The sequence below is a fragment of the Lissotriton vulgaris genome, chromosome 1_1 (genome assembly GCF_964263255.1).
Source record: "Lissotriton vulgaris chromosome 1_1, aLisVul1.2, whole genome shotgun sequence".
Classification (NCBI taxonomy): domain Eukaryota; kingdom Metazoa; phylum Chordata; class Amphibia; order Caudata; family Salamandridae; genus Lissotriton; species Lissotriton vulgaris.
Genome location: NC_141685.1, coordinates 379,720,447 through 379,740,208, shown reverse-complemented (window position 1 = coordinate 379,740,208; position 19,762 = coordinate 379,720,447). Strand labels below are relative to the sequence as shown.

The 19,762-nt window shown below is 42.3% G+C and overlaps 1 protein-coding gene across 1 annotated transcript in view; it reads right to left on the bottom strand.

The window, feature by feature from the left end:
- The window catches only part of PRPF38A (pre-mRNA processing factor 38A), a 144,241-nt gene that overhangs the window by 37,618 nt on the left and 86,861 nt on the right, over window positions 1-19,762 (bottom strand). The window contains exons 4-6 of the mRNA XM_086952442.1: window positions 11,329-11,414; window positions 1,998-2,108; window positions 716-828 (exon numbers count right to left, since the gene is read on the bottom strand). Of these exons, the coding sequence (XP_086808568.1) occupies window positions 716-828; window positions 1,998-2,108; window positions 11,329-11,414 (310 nt within the window). The remainder of the gene's footprint in view (window positions 1-715; window positions 829-1,997; window positions 2,109-11,328; window positions 11,415-19,762) is intronic.

Sequence of the window (19,762 nt, the reverse complement as noted above, 5' to 3'; positions counted from 1 at the left end):
ATGAATTATCAGGCTAAACTATTTATTACAGGAACACACAGATGCTATGCCTGGCATTAACTATGCTGCAAAACCATTTTGCCCAAAACAGAAGATTTTCTGATCTAATAGAACAAATCACAACATTTCAAAGAGAGCAACTAAGCCACTAGACAACATCTCGTATCTTCACGCTTAGCACTTTTGGTCCTGTGCAAACTGGGAATTGTTGGGAGTGTTTTGGTTCTATAATCCACCTCAGTAAGACGAGAAATATCGCTCTCGACTCAAAATAATGCATAAGTCTTTCAAATTCCATTGAGACATGTAGTACAAACAAACAGAAGATTGTTTAAACCCGATTTTCCCATCGAGTGAGATAATTCAAAATGGCAAACTTTAATCAGAACTAGAAGCCTGAAACTTGATGCAAAATGCTCCAATTACAATTAAAACTATTTTAATAATGGAAAATATATTCCTTATAATTGCTTTTCAAAATGTATAGTGACAAGAGTGTCCATTTTAATGGTATCCCATACATAAAGTCGAAATAATACTGCAGTAAAAAACATGGGTTGCTTAGGTCAGTGCAAAGTTTGAAACTTTATGTGCTTTAAGCACGACTCTTGTATTTCTTTTAATACGGATTTTGAATGCCAGGTGAGGGATCCCAGAACCCAAATATGAGAAGATATTGTGTGAACTAAAGATAAACATTAATTTCGACCATTACCTCCTTGGTGACCTGCTCCGGCTTCTCCTGTAGCGAGGCGACGGAGATCGACGTGGTCTGTCCAGATCTCTGTAGCTTCGTCTGTGATAATCCGGCGTTGGCGCTCTGTCCAACTGAAAATCATTGAGATGAATTAAGCTTATATTTAAACAATGACTTGTCACTAAAACAGCTGCAACTTATAGGCTTAAATAAATTGTATTATACAGAAAAAATACAGCTTCACAGCATCAGGTCAACGTATGAGCATCAGTTTTCAAGACTTTAAAAGATTGCAAAAACAGCCATAGTTCAATGTGGCATTTTGCTTGGCATGACACATTTTAATACCTTGATCACCACAGCTGTTAGCATTTGGCTTAAGAAACTTGGATCAGACAGACAGCACGCATGCATCACTTGTGAGGAGTCAGACGATTTCCAATTGAAGAACCACAGATCACAACTTTTGTTTCCATTTCATTTCTGGGGCAAAAGGCATACTAGCAGGTTGCCAGGTGAGAGCAAGAGTTGTGTGGTGCATAGATTGTCATGAAAAATAGATCGTTTCTACTGAAAGTTGACTAAAATAGGGAAATAGAATAAAATAGATTAGGTTAGTCGGGAAAAAGTTGCCCAAATGAACAGGAAACACTGCGATTATTGCATCATAATGGTCTTTGAATAAACATAGAAGGGGACTGGTGTAAGTGATAAGAAAACAAGCCACATGTAGAAATATTTTATCACAACACACCAACAGAAATGGTGGGAGGCTCTTCTTCTAACAAAAGCTTCATGTTCAGTTTCAGTGGTCCAGTACAACTATGCTTTTGTCAAAGAACATAGGCATTTAACTTTTTAAGACTGATAACAGAGGCATTAAACTTTTTTAACAATGTCCCTACTTCTTGCACTGAAAGGTTGCCATAAATCACTAGATAACTTGAAATTCATTCTGAATGTCTAGCATACAGACATGAAAATGTGGGCCAACGATTCACTGGTTTACGGCTATGCAATAAAACTAGAAGCAGGGAAAGTACATTTGTATACACAAGGCTAAAATGGTGCCTTATAATGTTTTGGGGTTAAAATGACCATGTGCCTGCAAACAGGTTGAAAGATAGATCAACATTCAGCATAAAAAGTATTTGTTTTTCTCTGAATGAATTTAGTGTGACTCAAGTTACGGTTGCCCCCTTTCGAGAACCGGAGTCATACATTCCTACTTGTGCCTTGTTGGAGAATTTACTTAATGAAAGACATCTTGGCTAACCACTATTCAAACAGATGAACCAACCTTCTCCTCTTCTTCCTCCTCCTCCTCGCTGGACTCTACATCATCCATATCTTCTTCCAGGGCACTGACTCGAGTGTCCAGCAATTCTGCTTCTTCCAAGACATAGCGTTTCTAAAGGAATAGATGTTTAAAAAGCCTATATCAGAGAAGTCATTTTGCTGATCACATAGGTTACCAAGTTGTCCCTTGCTAGGTTAAGAGTGATCAAACAAGTCTATATGGGTCAGTAGGCGCATCCACCTGGCTCTAGATGCAGATTCTGAGAAACACCGCCTATTACATTTGTTACATTGAATATTCCCCTACCCCTAAATCAATTTAATGTTTAATCTGTGAAAAGAATTCATAATCTTAAACCTAACCGTAGCCATCATGTTGTATATTAACTCCTCTCAATCACCAACACATTCTAAATCAATGTAACAATTTTGGACAGAGAACCACACCCACCTTTCAAACATGAATGGTGAAAATCTAGTTATATAAAAACACTTAATGCACCACTTCCTACATCAGTACCACATTCCGAATAAAAGAAGGAAAGATATATGAAAAACAACTAATGACAATTGTGGCTGCAAGAGTGTATGAACCATGTTTTATTCAATTAGGCGGCTTACTGTTAAGTTTGTTATGAACTAGAAGTGTATCTAATAACATTTGGATTAAGTATAAGAAATGTTTAACTGTGTTTCAGATAAGAACATTCAAGTGGGAAACCCAGTTCCTCATTCCTAAGAGTTTGACAGACTGTGTTAGTTAGTTGTTTTGAAGGAGACAGGACTAGTGCTTTAGGACAAAGTTCCCACCAAAGTGGGGAGCCTTTGTTGAGTGTGTGGAGGACGCATACTACTTACTTTGCGCCGTGAGGGGAACGGCTTGCTGTTGTCCTGGGTCCCTGCTTCAATTGCCGTGAGAAGAACAACTTGCAGCGCCAGTGCCGCCGCGAGGGGCAGGGACTATAATCCCCAGGTGCCCCGGCGGCCACTGGCGCGTGAGTGACGCCACCAGGGCGCCCGGAGGCGCCAGAAAAACGAGGAACGCCTCTCGCCCTGCAAGTCGCGCGCGGCAGCCACCGGGCGAAGGGCGGGTCAGTTTCGGGCCCGTTAAAGACAGTGTGAGACCGGACCGGGCCCGCTCTCTTTATTTATTTATTTATTCATTCTTTTCAACTTCGCCCACAGACAATCTGTACGTATGCTTTACATATTGAACTGTATTGTACAAGCTACTATTTGTTAAGTATATATTTACATTATTGTACACCATGTCCACGAGGGGTAGTAGAAGCAAAACGGCTGTGGGTGGGGCTCCGATTATAGGTCCTTTGGACAACTTTATCACAAGGGCAAATGAAGCTATTGATCAAGGCATTATTCTTCTGGAGCGCAGAGTTTCTCAAGATCTAGCGCTGGCTATGCGCTCATCTTTGGGACCTCTTGCATTAGCCAGAACCCCAGCACAAGTTCAGGATGCAGGTTCTCTGGTAGATGTCCGGGCAGAAGTACATAGCATGCGAAACATAGTTGACCTGTCAGCGTCGCAACTTCTGTTGGATTCACAATTAAGTTTGTCCTTAGAAAGGTCCCCAGAATTAGTTATTAATCTTACGCCAGATGATACAAGCAACAGACAGTCAAGGGTAGGAGGGAGGGTGCTATACAGAAACAAAAGAAACAGGCAAAGGCGCCAACGGTTAAGGAGAAATGTGCGACAAAGAAAAAGTATGTGAAAGGGTTAGATCATACCGCAAAGAATGGCAATGGGAAACCACACCCAGAGGTAACAAACAAAGTTCTGGACACAGAAAGTGTAGAGGGTTTGGGTACGCGGGGGGGGGGGGGGGGGGAACATGTAACCACTGCGATAAAAATAGTAAACTGTTAGCAAAAATTGGGGAGCTTTTTAATATCTATTTGTCCCCAATAGAGACTTGACTCCTACATATAGAAAAACAACTGGCCGAATTGAGCGCCCTCTCCAAAAATGCACCCATAGACACACCTAATCATGGGGCAATAATGGCTGAGGGGACAAAACCTAGAAACAATAAACAGGTAGACTCATTACCTAAGAAAACGATTGTACAAGCAGAAAATATAAATGCTAAGCCAAAGACCCCGGTAGCTCAAGTCAATAAAACAGCAGTTAAATCAGTAAACTCTGCTGTGCCTACCAGGCATAAAGATAGCCCACCTAAGGCCTCTCCAACAATCCCCAAAAGGGATTTGAACAGGGGAGTAAAAGAGCGTAAGCCCATAGTTAATTTGCCCCCAGAAGCAAGTCCACTAGTAGTAGTTATGACTGGGGTTCCAGAGGGGGCGGACCATATAGATGAATCCAGTTGGTCACTAAAAAACAAAGTCCAACACTGGCTTAACTCCAACCGATCCCTACCCCTTCATTGCTCAAGTAGGATCTTAATGGCCCCTTAGAGATCAGCTTAGGTGAGGTGATCGCGGCTATCAAACAAAGCCTTTGCAATAAAGCCCCTGGGCCAGATGGCCTCCCGATAGACATCATTAAATGGAAACCTGAACTTTGGGCACCTATTTTAAAAAATGTTTTTAACAGTTTACCATTAGTGCCAATGCCAGACACATGGTCTACAAGCATAATAGTGCCGATATACAAGAAAGGGGAGAGAACAGATCCAGCAAATTATAGACCTATCTCACTTTTAGATAACACTTTGAAAATGTTGGGGCGAGTGCTACATAATAGAATAAATGACTGGGTTGATGACACAGGGGGTTTAGACCCTTGTCAAATGGGTTTTAGAAGTGGGGTTGGGACGACAGAGCAATGCCTTAACTTAAATTTAGTAATTGGCAAATATACAATTGCTAGGTCCTCTCCAATCTACTTAGCATTTATGGACCTATTGTCCGCATTCGACCTAGTAAATAGGTCTAAATTGTGGTCCATTCTTTTAGATTATGGCCTAGAAGAGCCCCTTGTACACTTTTTGGCCTACCAGCATACCGACACAAAAGCACAAGTAAGGATCGGGATGGCGGGGGAAATATCAGGGCACATAAAAGTAGAAAGAGGAGTCAGGCAGGGGTGCGTTTTAGCACCCCTGTTCAATATTTATATTAATGGACTAAATACATTTTTAAAACAGGCAACTACCGATGTCCCAAAAATAAGGGAGGGGGGCTATTACCGACTCTGCTTTACGCAGATGACGCGGTGCTTATGGGCCTCACACGAAACGCTCTACGTAGCTTGGTCAAAAGTTTTGCACAATATATGGATAACCTAGATCTTAAAGTAAATTTAAAAAAATCTTTTAACATGCCTTGTGGCCCGGGGAAAAAACAGCTTAGTGTTATCTCGGTGGGATCAGACAGACTCTATTCCACTAATACTTTCCCCTATTTAGGAATGGTTTTTGCTGCGAACGGCTCGTGGAGTGGACATTTGGTCCACGCCACGAGCAAGTTCTCAAAATCCATTAATTCTATTCTTAGCCTTCGACGGTCCAAGAAAGTAGGTGCAACAAAAGCAATTTAATTTTTTTTTTAAATTACAGTGCGTCCCAGTAGCAACATATGGGGCTGAGATATGGGGTCTGGGTAAAGACCGAGGAAAATCGTTTCTGTAGGAAAATCCTTGGAGCCCCTATTTCTACCTCAGAGTACATTTGTCATTGCAAATTGAATTTGTATGACACATCGGATTTTATAGCATCGAGACCGGCCATGTTCTGGCTGGCTATTTGGAGAAATAAATTGGCCTCCCTAACCCATGAAATCATAAGAGACTGTCTGAATTGTGAGAAAGGGATGACAATCCCTTGGCTCTCTGGAGTTCTTAATAAATTGAGCAGTGTGGGTAAAGGTCATCTTTTCTTTGACCCCGGCATGATTGAGCCTAAAGACAAAAATGAAATAAAGTTTGCACTGTACGCACTTTACAGTAAAGATAGTTTGGCGAGGGAGCTAACTAAATCAACTATCCAGGCTTATGTGAATAAAGATCTGTATATACAACCAAATCCATTGTATCTTACATTGCCAATGACAAACTGGGAAAGATCACTTCTGTTCCGTTTAAGGGCAGGCACTGTTAGATTTTTACTATGTTTCCCATTAGGTTCTTCATCAATAAGATCTGAAGATAAATTGTGCCCATGTGATGGTATGAGTTTACAAAATGATTTACATTTTTTCTTCTTTTGTAAATTTTATCTAAAATACATTAAATGGTTTCTAGTTCCATATTTTAAGAAGCATTGACCACTTTCTTTGGAACAGTCTTACTTGATACTGCTAACTTTGAACAATGATGAGTTGATATTCCGCACCAGCACTTTTTGGAGAGTCATTACCTATGTACGTAAAACAATGGAGTACCCTTAGTAAATACCCATCAAGTCCATACATGTATGTCATAAACCTGTGTAACAACATTATTGTCCAGTGATATATCACAATATGATTTCAACTTCAGCAGGTTGTGGTGGAGGTGGTTCTAGTAGGAGACCCCTGAAAGGTCGGCATTTAAATTAAGCAGTCTTTTTTTAAATGCAGCACATTTTCCTTAAAGGAAAACTTGATGCTTTAAAAAAAAAAAAAATTTAAATGAAACTCCCTCAAGATAGGGCATGTCACGCCTATACTCAAGAAACCTACAGCTGACCCGGCCGACCTAAACAATTACCGCCCTATCACCAATATCCCCACCCTGGCCAAACTGCTGGAAAAATGCGTACAACTCCAACTGACAAAACACATTAATCAGTTTGACCGCCTCAACCCTCATCATTCAGGCTTCCGAGCAAGGCACAGTACGGAAACGGCTATGACGCACATAATTGATGAGGCCCTCCAAATCCTTGATCACAATGACTCCTGCCTCCTCATCCTACTTGATCTCTCCTCAGCATTTGACACCGTCAAACATGAGAACCTACTTGAGCTGTTAAACACCAGAATGGGTCTATCTGGGACTGTTCTGAAATAGTTCACTTCCTTCTTACATAACCGGTCTCAGAAGTTCAAGATCAACAACGTGTTGTCCTCATCTGTACCTGTAACATTAGGTGTCCGACAAGGATCCTCCCTATCCCCCACTTGAAGGAATGGCACCTAGGATCGGAATGCACTCCCGCCCGAAACGAGGCTGATCTCCTCCACTGCATTTTTTAAGAAAGAAGTAAAAGCCATACTAATGGCTAAATTCACCTGAACTCTATTTTTTTCCGAGTTAAGACTTTACACCGACTCTGTATTAGCTGTTTATTTGATTATCTACATGTATTATGCTTTTATTTGATTGCGATCTTATTTTGTTACTCACGTACTACCTATTATCTTTAGTGTAACAAAAGTCTGCTTAATCACCCTCTTGTTTCCCTTTACCCCTCCTCTCTGTAAAGCGCTCTGATATCTGCAAAGATCTTGTTCGCGCTATATAAAACTTTGAAAATAAAAAAAAATTAAAAAATAACTTTTTAGTTTCATTTTTTAAGGGCAGGCAGTGGTCCCTAGAACCACTGCTTGCCCTTAAAAATATTTTGAGAGCCACTCACAAAGGGGACGAGGTCCTCTCGGGACCCCTTCCCGTTTGCAACTGGTTTACTACCCTTCTGTGAAGGGTGGTAAACTGCGACTGTTTTGCAATCGCAGTCGCAAAACGGTCATACATAGCTTCAGGAGTTGATGTTAGGAAGGGACGCCCTTGGAACGCACCTTCCTAATAGCGAATCGCTAATCCTATTTTGCGACTCACTAAACAGGATTAGTACATGGGCCACGCGTTTTTTGCGGTCGCAAACCGGTCTAAAACCCATTTGCGCCCGCAAAAACTTCATTACATCTGGCCCAAGATTTTTAAAGAAAATTAAAAAAATGCTCCAACAGGTACAATTGTTAGTCCATGGACATAACCCACTTCTACACATCAGGAACTGAGTTCCTGTGGGCTTCCAGGCAGTACTAGGGGTGACAGTCACTGTTAGAAGTGAGTTTTCATCACATCAAAAAGGCTTACTTCGATATTGACTTACTGCAGCCTGGATTAAAGCAATTCAGGCTGCCATCGCATGCCTGAAAACATGCTTTTAAGTTATCCATGTGAGAGTTGCAATCATTTAGTGATGCCTGTATGAAACACCCAACTTTTAAGCCCCAGGTACACTTTGTGCACTATTAATATTTCGGACTTGAGGAACCCAGTACTACTTTTCTAGGGCATCCCGGTGCTGAGGAATTGCACTGAAAAGACAGAGGAGAGTCTGGTTTATATTTTTTCCGAAAATTATAATAATTAGCCTCAGCTCGAACATTTACAGAGAGACAATTCCAACATATATGGGAAGGACCTTCCACCTTGGCACGCTTTCCTAATTATCAGGACTATGATCAGATGAGCTTAGCAGTTTAGAGTGCACTCAGGAAATAAGATTATGTGTCCTGCCGGATGAGGAGAGGGTCTTTTCACACAAGCGAATGATGACACATACAGTGTGCCTTGAATACCACTCCTTTTGCCACCAGCAGCCGGTGAAGAAGCGTGGAAGGTGGAAGACATAGAAAGAATCTAGCATGGGTATTATGAATAAGCTGAAGCCAGGCTAATACAGTCTTGGGATAAGGAGGTGCAGTAATCAAGGCTATAAGTGTGGTAACTTCTTTGATTGTTTTGCGACAGCTCACTGGAAGAGAGCACCATCTTTGTGGCAGCATCCTTAGGTAAGATGGCAGGATATATCAAAGAAAGGATTATGGCTTACCAAACAGGCCACTAATTGTTACATCCCACACCAATAATAAAATAGCACTGCGCTCTAGTTCTCCACATTGTTAGTTACTCATGTTGCGTGATTAAGATTTGCTTACCTATTTTTAGGTCCCACCTAGGGAGCGCTTGTGCTGTCTCTTCGACACATGCTGTATTAAGGATATGAAGCAAATACAAGGAGATGATGGACGGAGCGCTGAAACTTTTCAGACACTCACACTCACCCCCAGTCACAGATCTGGGTTGAATCCATCATCGTTCTTTATCTCACTTCTCCACCCCAGTTCAGACACAGCTGTATGCAAATCAGTCTTGACCCTGTGCCTCATGGGAACAGTCAAGCGCAAACTGCCAAGCCATGTCTTCCCTGGACCGGAAACAAGCATCCTGGGACCGGTTTCGGGCTAACAGCCCTCATCAGCCAGGCTAGCTTGAATCCAGTGGCAAAGTAAGCAAAGTACCCACGTCTGGGCATACCCTCCCAACTTAGGGCGAACAAAGCAAACACAAGGAGATTAGGCATATGGGAATTAAGCACTGCCTATGTTCAGCCCACCTTCACAATTGGCTCCTCTTCCTGTCCTTTGTAAGTGATGCCTTTTGATTTGTCAATAGGCTTAGTAGTCCCTCCTTAGTACCTCCTCTCCCCTGTTACCTCCCGTGATGACAGCCACTCTTACATGCGACCTTACTCTCTAGCTTTCATTAGCAGTTTGGTAGAACTATTTACTTAATTAATGTCTTGCTGAAGCAGGTATGTCATGCTGTTCGGCTGCTTCGTTTATATCCAGTCAGACACAGCACGGCCTTTTTAAAGCGCCGCTTTAGCGTGGCGTCTACCCCCACTTTTTTTTTTTTTTTACAATTTGTTTACTTTTCTATTCAAATTTAGACAAGTTCTATAGTAAAAGCAGAAGGCAACCTTGTTAATTTGGCTTTTGAAAAAAGGTTACTGTCAAAAAGGATTCCAAGATTTTTAGCAGGCAAAGGAGTTGTAATAGTGCTAGATCAGTTGGCCACCAATTGGCAGACCTTAGGAAGAGAATCCTCTTAAAAAATAGGACTTCTATTGTTTCTCTATGGTTAACTGCAAAGAACTGTTCTTCATCCACAGAACAACAGTAGACATGCAAGTAGTCTCAGATCATCATTAAAATAAACAATGATTTGGGTCCAATCAACCTAAAACATCCAGGTGAAGCTGAAAAAAAATGAGCGCGAGAAGCCAGAGGAATTAAATAGTGTTGGGCTCAGGGTATACACTTAAAGAATTCTACAATGAAGAAACTTAGATTAACAACAGAAAAGGGGGAGGTGGACTACCTGTGATCATTTCTGAAGAATGCATTGTACAAGACCCATCATTTAAATGATAAGAAGGTACAAAATAGGCAGAGCCGCCATGGATACAATGCAAAGCTCAAAGAACAACACCCACATTATTATCTGCCTAGCGCTACCATTTGAGGGATAAAATGGACCAAGAGTTTCTTTCCAACTGTACAATACAACAGGCCAAAGCTGGCATGTAGAAGACTAATAACATACATTAACCAGACCAAATGATTTAACCTCTTTAATCTAGAGGACACAGGAAAAAAATATAGTTTAAAGGTGCCTCCTAATTAAGGGCTGCAGTGTCTCAACACACATTGGTGCATTTATTGACTGAGTTATTGACCATTTACTGCTCAAACAGGACAAATGAACAACAGAGAAGGCACTGCACAGGCAAGGTCACCATCAAGGTGGTCAATCAGCACTTTCATTGCATAGCTGTTTAACTCTAAAGTATCAGAAATGTTAGACAAAGATACATTAACTGAGCTAAATAACATTCTCTCTCAACTAGGATATGTCCTGGAGACTTAGGAACCAAGTTTAAAGCATCCTCTTGAATATCTCCGATTGTGTCTCATGCGCTGGAGATTAATATGTAAAGGAAAATCTATGATCTTTGAGAAGAGCTACTTACCCAAGAGGTCTTACCAGTTCAAAGAGACAGTGCATCAATAATGAAAGACAGCTAAAGAGAGTGGAAAGTGGCTATAATTTGTAGCAGCCAAAAAACAATGGTGTTTCTGGATTCAACGCGCTGCGTGGGGAGGGGTCACAGTGTTCTAGGAAAGTAGCTTGTAAAGATAACATAACACGTGTATTGTGATGCTCACATTTACCCACTGGGGCTTCCGGTCACCGAATAACAGGTATCTACTAGATACAATATGTTCCTTTTGAGCCTCAAAGTCACTTATGAGGTACAGTTACCAGTTCTTCCTCCAGTGATTTGAAGGACTCTTAAAAAGTTTAAAAAGTTAGAAGAAATGGATGTAGGAGTAACCACAATATCTAAAAACTCTGTGTATATGTAATCCTAGGTTGCTACTGAGCTGTTCAAATCCTGATGAAGAGTTCCTCTATTGAAAGTAAGTTTAAAATGTATGTCAGTGGTAGCTTGCAAACTATTCAACAAAATGGGTGTATGAACAATGCAGTTGTTTTTCTCCAATGGGAGAAATCATATGCTTAGCAACCTACTTGTAACAATTGTATACATACCCAGCAACCACAAAATACATACCTGCAAGCGTGGTAAAATGATATCACAAACACGTTCACTGTGGAGGAGCTGATCAATAAACTCATCTACATGCATTAGTTCAAAATCTGAAAGAAAAGAGCTCGAGGTAAAACAGGAGCTACTTACTCCAAGAACAATAGTTACTTTTTTATGGTCGAGAGTTAAGACAAGTTATTCATTAAGGATGTTGATAATGATAATCTTAGTAGCTAAATTATTGTTTATCTTCTTTGTTTTTATGTGCTATTTCCCAAAGCTTTTTACATATCCTGCAAATCAATAAAACCAAGTACATATGAAAGACTGTCCGAGTCCGGATTTAAACTGTCAATTTCACTCTGCATTCATCTGGCTTTAAAGATGGCAATGCTAGATACAACTGGGCTCTAACCTTTCTCTCAAAAACTCAGATAAAGTCAAACAGACATATATTTCAGATGAGAGGTTCATCTCTTATTTGTGGAAAATGAGAGCAATATTATTATTATTTTTTTATTTCAAAAGTTTTTATTGAACGTTTCAGGGGTATATATCATACAAATCATAAATTGCAATGTACATACAATCGATGCTTGTAAATACACATCATTCAGCATAGGAATGCATTAGGACCCATGGTGGTGGTAATTCGGGACGATCTTGAAGACAATATGCGAAACCACCAAGCAGCCTTCTATGCTGGGTTCCTGAGGGGCTACAATACAAATGAATTGGAGATGGAAAGGAAAGGAACAGAGTAGATAAGAGGAAGAAGGAGAAAAAGGAAAGAGAGGATAAAGGTTAGAGGTGAGATGTAAGAGGTAAGAAGCTAGATGTAAGATGTAAGAAGTTGGACTTTAGATGTCCACCACGATGCGGCTTTAGCAGTCCCGGTTACGAGTGACTGGTTATTTAAGCTGTGCAAAAGTATAAGCGGCCCCCCGGGAGCTGTAGGAGGAAACGGGGAGCATGAAGTTTCACGGTGGTTTGTGGGTTTTGAAGTAGATATCTAGTGAGTTCCAAAGTTTCCTTTGTGAAGTTCGCCCTGGTGTGTTTTGTAGAGTGATGTTATCAGCTCCTCGGAGGTTAATCACCCAGTTTAGCCAGCAGGCATAGCTTGCCTTTTTGGTGTCCTTCCAATTATTTAGAAGGACTTTCACAGCTGCCGTAAAGAGGAGGTCAAGGAGTGCCCTGTCTATTTCTGGGAGTTGGGTCTCTTTAGTAAATCCGAAAATAAGATAGGGGAGTTCCTTGATAGGTGAGATATTAAATACTTTGTGGACGAAGTCAAATACCCTGTCCCAAAACAGTGAAACACAGTCGCATTGGAGTATAAGGTGTTCTAGAGCTCCTTCTGCACGCTTACAGTTCCAGCAGAATGCGTATGGGCTGAGTTTATGTGCATATAGGCGAGCCGGTGTCCAGAAGACTTTATGCATGAGCCAGAACTTGGCTTGTGATAATGTAGGGCTTATTTTATGGCTTGTGCAAGATCTCCACGCCGTGGACCACTCCAGCTCTGAGATGGAGAAGGAGGCGACTGACGACCAGAATAGCATTGTTATTGGTATTCAATGTTGATGATTGCAGGCTCAATAATTTGTATAACCTTGAGACCTGGTGGCCTATTTTATTTAGGGAGGAGAGGAGTGAGGGAAGAGCTGGGTGTTTGGATGTCAGTCCCGCTTTTGTAATGGCGGTTTTAACGTTGAGGAATATGTAGAAGTCGGAACTATCAATCCCAAAGTTCGATTGGATTTTCGTAAAGGGTAGAGGGTAGCCATTGTCAGAGTTGGTGGGGGAAGAAGATTCCCTTCTTGATCCAGGTCGGGTTAAATAGTGGTTTACCTTTGTAGGTGATTGAGGAGTTTTTCCAGTTCGCTTCCCACCTAGATTTCCTGATCGTTGAGTCTAGCAGTTTATCTACTCTGAGTAGGGCTATTTTGGTGTTGGTAAATATGGGTTTAGAACATGTGATCTGATTCGCTTTCATTGAAAGGATCGAGATGGGAGGTATGCCTTCCAGAAGCGCTTTTTCGACATCCAACCACTCCGGCGAGTAGTCCATTGGGGGGGGGACAGCCAATAGGATCCTTGTTTCGCTAGAAAGGCAATTTGATATCTTTTAAAGTCAGGGAGGTTGACTCCGCCCATGGATTTATCTAGTTTCAGTTTTTGCAGGCTGATATGTGCTTTCTCCCTTTCCAGATGAAATTGATAATAGTTTTATCTAATTTATTATGAAATTCTTGAGACAGCATTAAGGGGAGCATGGTAATTAGATAGTTTACTAGCGGTGTAATCATCATCTTGATGGTCTCCAGCCTACCCCACCAAGTGATGAAGCGGGGTGACCATCCGTCTAGTTGAGTTCTTATCTTTTCGAGAGTGAGTTTCTCATTATGTAGTAGGGTTTCTATGATGGAGCTTCCAAATTCTATACCCAGGTATTTGATGTAGTTGTTTTGCCAGACTAGACCTGATAAACCTAAAGATTCTTTATTAGTGAATATGTTGAGGGGTTTAACTTCAGATTTATCTCGATTCAGTTTGTAGCCTGAATGTTTAGAGTATGATTCTATAGAATCCATCAGTGCGGCTATAGAGGTGTCAGGTTTTTCAGTGACTATCAGAATATCGTCTGCGTAAGCAGCCAGTTTTACAGTTTTATCCCCGAAGTTGATGCCACTAATCTCAGCGTTCTGTTGTATGTCGCGGAGGAGAGGTTCCATTGCCAGGAGGAATAGAGAGGGAGATAGAGGGCAACCCTGTTTAGTTCCTTGTTCGAGAAGGAATGGTTCTGATAACGAACTGTTGATGGCAATTCTAGCCGAAGGGGAGGCGTACAATGACATGACCATATTAATAAAAGTCTCACAATATTATAGACATGTTTCCTTATGTATGGATAAAAAAGCTCAATCAATGCGAGCTGTTATTATGGCAGCACCAGAGGAAATCATAACTGGATCATAAGACAAGTTTGATGAATTTCACTTAAAATGACAAAGGATGAATGATTAGATTAGAGCATAAGATGCCATTTCTACACAAGACTACAAAGTATAGCTATCCAAATCCGCAAGTCAAAAACAATGGGCGCTCCTCCACTGCAGAATATATCCCACAGAAATCCAGCAAACACAGATTACAAAACACTGTTTTATCGCCACCTGAATAAATAACACTGACCCACAACACTCCTTCACTGCTCAATGAAATGTGTGAATGCTCCGTCACTGTAAAGCACATACACAACTATTCCCTGCTAATGCAATTACAATCTCAAGTGGTGGAAACACTGTGCTGCCTTAAAACGAGCGATTAAGGATTCTAAAACTATGTGCAAAGGCTTTCTCACACACCCAACCAGTATTTTAAAGCACTATGTGACAAATGTAAGTGGAGCCAGAGAATTCCATCATTTAGCCATGTAAAAGTGTCACTGAAAATGTTACAAACATTTAAAAGGAAAATATTGCCTGCTTCCAAAGGCTTCTTCAAAACAAGTAGGTTCCTTCTCCACTGCAAACAACTTAAAACACATCCTACCAACACTGCACAACATCCCTTTATTGAGAAACCATTTTAATGATTCAATTTAAAATAATTCATAAATGTTCTTGTTTATTTCGGAAATGCAATCCATAAAACAGAGAAGTAATAGGATAAAAACAACAATTTCAAACTATACGATAAAACATGGAATCAATTTCAGCATCTTTCTTCAGATACGTCTAAAGTAGCACATCAAAAAGCTTTGTTACAGATCAGCTCACTGTACACAGAATTTGTTTTAACAAATGTTCCACGCAGATGTCAGGAATTCTGAGACACTGTGGACTACAACTTTGTTGGTGCTTTATCGAAGGATTCTTAAGGCCTCTAAACGTTGTCTGACTCCTAGCTGAAGACAAATCGGATAAATCCACTTTTTTCGTGGTATATTATAAGCATCACAAATAAAAGGAAGTGTAGGACCGTTTCAGGCCCTTGTCTGCATATTGGAACAAGCACCGCTAAAGCCAATAGCTCTCGTCTAAAGAAGACCTATTGGCTTTGCCAACATTTTTTAGCCATTTTATACAGCGGCATGAATGACCTGCAGCATGGCTGAATAACAATTTAAAAAAGCATATGGCTTGGAAGGCCACACCATGCAGCTGTATTTTACATTCAGCCATGAATACACCGACACTCGTAGGCGAGGCCTATGGGCTTTGCCAAAGCTTTTTTTTCACTACATACTTTGAACCGTATATATAAGGAGGAAACACTTTAAACTGTTACAAAGCGGACTTCGAGATCCCTAACTGACAACGAAGGTAAATGATGACAGAAGAGCAATGCTAAAATGAATGCAGACGACTTTACAGAACATTCTATTGAAATGTCATGCCCCGGTGTTTCCGAATTTTAACACATCAACCAATGGCTTGAAAGCTATCACCCTTAATCCATGGATAGATTTTTTAATGGTGAGCCATATCAGAGCATGAACAGCTGCTCAGGAGTCTTCCTCACACTCTATCAGAAATTTACAGCCATCCGGTTAGCAACGTATTGGAGCATCTTTAACGTACAGTCCTGTCCAATATCTCCCCAACTTACTTCACACAGACTGTATGAAAGAGAGCGACTGTGCTGCCTTCAGGAACTTTACACTATGAGCTTATAACCAATCACAGACTGTCAGCTGCTGCGCGTTACAATGTGAAGTCCCGGTACATAGTCATTAATCAACCCAGAAAGTCGGTCAATTGGACAGAAAGACGCGAGCCGCCCTATGTAGACACGTCTTTCATGGAAATGACAAGCATTTACAATGCAATGGTTTTGCCTTTGTTAAAGTTAGAGCTATTGGCATTGCTCTTGACATTATTTTTATTTATGTGTTTTTTTAAAACATAAATAAATGGCATTGTCATTTACAATGCAACTAGCTTTATCTCTCGCCAATGACACACACAAACACCCACAGAGAGCTCCCCCACACACACACAGAGCCCCCCCACACACACACACACACAAAGCCCCCCACACACACAGCCACACAAACCCACACAGAGCCCTCCACACACACCCACACAGAGCCCCCCCACACACTGCGACCCCCCCACACACTGCAAAACCCTACACACTGCGACCCCCATTTAAATAGATGTGTGATGCTTACCTGGTACTAAATTGGTCCCTGCATGGCTGAAAGGTTGAAATGGTGTAGGAGGCAAGGGGACAAATGTGAGCATGGAGAGAAAGGAGTATAAGTTTGAGATTAGTGACTGGGTGAAAATAAAATAAGGAAGGACACAGGGTGGTCTTTCCAAATTAGATGGTCTATTTCAGGTAGAAAATGTCAGTAGGTTCTTTGTGTTCTTGAGGGGGATAGGTCCAACCGGCACCATAATCGGACGTTTATTGTTTATACCCATTCACAACAGGCAACTAGGCAGGATGGTCGTCTCAGAGCCCAATCAGCAGTGAAGCAACAAGGTCCCTAAACCTCCGTAAAAGCATGTGTAACACTGAGGGCCCCTCCTCACCACACACAGGGCTTGATAGAACTTAATTAGTTCCATACTGACAATTATTGCCAGACCAAAAATGTGTTTAAAACAGTAACATACACACTTGATATCTAGGAGAGCTCACCGTGTAGCACTGCAGACCCCAATTTTACCCCCATTTTTGCCTGCACACCCTAAAAACGACCACATACAACATGTATACACTTTACGCGTTTAATAGCAGTTGACTAGGAAGTTCAGAAACCTTTTTACAAGCAAGTAGTCCGCCTACTCACGTTTTTTCTGGGTTTTCCGCTGCTCGAAAATCGCATTTTTAACATGAAAATCAAAAGGAAAAACACAAACAGACTCGATGGGCTACTCAACATATCTAATAATATACAACCGGATATTTGCGTGTCTAAAGTTCAAAAATGGGTTTTGGCAACTTCCAACTGAGCGTTGAAGGGACTGACGAGGCAGGGTGACAGTGTAAACAAGCATTTACAATGCAATGGTCTCGGCAATATTAAAGGTAGAGCTATTGGCATTGCTCATGACATTTTTTTTGGTGTGTTTTTTTTAAAATCATAAATAAATGGCCTTGTCATTTACATTGCCAATAGCATAATCGTTAAATAAATGGCCTTGTCATTTACAATGCCAATAGCTTAATCGCTCGCAAATGCATGACCTATTGCATTTTACACCCACACAGAGCCACACATGCAAAGCCACCCACACACACATAGTCACACTCTGCACTCTGCACTCGGGGTAATCAGATACAAAGTGGATTTAGAAGGTGAGAGAGATGGAGAAATCAAACTAAAAGCCACGAGACACAGACAGAGCGAGAGGGTGAAGGAAGGGAGGGGTGGGAAGTGAGAGGGAGGGAGCAACAACGAGCTCCATGCTGAGAAATGAAACTTAAACGAGTATTAAGGATCTTCGGGAGGAGAGAGGGGGGCAGGGAGTCATGCGCTCACAGCTCAGGCTGCAGCACAACACCTGAAACCACGCCCCTTTGAGAGGATGGAGTGAAAGCCGCTTCCAGCACTCACTCAGCCTGTTTGCAGTCACTGCCTGAATTAATTGTGTACACTCCAGGCAACGGCACCTTGTTTCTACCCAGCCAGGCTTTCAGAGGCATCAGCACCAGCCTCGCGCATGCATGACTCTGCCCCATCCCTTCAAGCCTCTAAGATGAATCTTTTACATTCCTCGGCCTTTCAGAGCCATCAGTTCTCAAGTGACTGGCACCTCAACATCCCTGCTTGCAACCAGCATCTCGTCCCTTCAGAGCATCTCACCCACTCGCCTCAACCATCAACCCTCTTCCCTCGTCGTCTACTCCTCCCCCGTCACTCCGGATATATATTATTATTTATTTACACCAACAGGATCCCAGAAATGACGGCGGCTGCAATGAGGGCGGGTGCCGTCAATGCCGGACCAGATTCGGGGGCGTTCCCGAGGACAGGCTTTCGGCTGACGTCGCCAAAAGCCAAAAATTCTCGGGAACGCCCCCGAATCTGGTCCTGCATTGACGGACAAACGTGTCTTCCAATGGCTAGCCTCCATTTATGGAGCTAGCCAATGAAAGACGGGGGCGGATTCCCAGCCCCCATACTATACTCATTAGGATTTTTCCTAGCACATGCGTACTTCGTACGCATTGGCTAGGCAAAACCTAAAAAAGGAGACAAGCAACAGAGCGGGAGGTGCCAGCCGTCTAATTTTGTGTTACAAATAAAAATTAAGAGGAGTTAGGTCAGTAAATTTAATGTGAACAAAGGAACATTACAGGTACCTGAATTCACCACGTTATCAAACAAAAGCCTTGCCCAGAAACCATGTGCCACATAGAGCATCTTTAATGTGCAGCTGCATCCAACAGCTCCCCAACTAACTTCGCACTAGGACTGCGCGAAAGAAAAAGTGTGGCTTTGCCGCCTCCAGCAACTTTATACTATGAGTTTGCAACTAATCACAGGCTGTGAGCGCCTCCATGTCATAGCACAAAGTTGGGGTACATAGCCATCACGCAACCCTGAAAGTAAGATGAGTCACCCTGCTTTTCTGACCTCCTAGGGTGATGGCCTTTGCTCTCAGGAGGCCCAGAACAAAATCCAGGCAGCGGGTAAGACATCCCCTCCCTTCCCACACAATAACCAGCTGATTAGCCTCCTTAGGCTGGCAAGCTCAAAGAAGCCATCACCTTTTGGAAAGCAAATCTGTCTACCCTCAAAGAAGAGGACGCTACCCCTCTCCCCCTATCCAGAGCCCCTTGGCACCTGGACAGGAGGGAAAATTAGCTAGCGAGGCAGGCATGCTACCTCCAGGCTAGTACCCCTCTAAAGTGGGCTAGGGCAAGGTAGACCCGAATTATCAGAAGTAGTCATCTTTGTGATGGCATACTTGGGAATGCTGGGACAGGGTTATGCCCACTTCCTGCAGGATGTGGTCATACAGGGGGTGCAGAGACCCCTATGGTCAGTAGCCCATTGGCTACTACCTAACACTCCTCTTAAAGCCCCTACATTCTGTATTTAGGAGAGCACCTGCCACCAGAGAAGAAGGGTATGAAGAGCCGCAAAAGCACAAGAGAGCACCTGACCTGGCCCCTGCCCAGCACACCTTTCTGCTGTTTTCGTCTACTCTGTGCCAAAGTCGAATCGTCGTGCAGCTGAGTGACTTCAGAACCTGGGAGGTCTGCCTGCCTTCAATAAAGACCAACACCTCCAGTGAACAGCGGACCAGTTTAAAAGAAGAAGACTCTAAGGCCTCTGGAATAGCCAAAGACCCGACACCCAAAGTCACCTCTGCACCAGACAACTCCAGTCCGAGTTGAAGTGGCCGACCAAAGACAACAAGGTTCCCCAGAGCTCCAGAGTACCACTCCAGCCTGGTCTCACTCCTCGTGGAGTCCCCGACGTTGCCTGCAG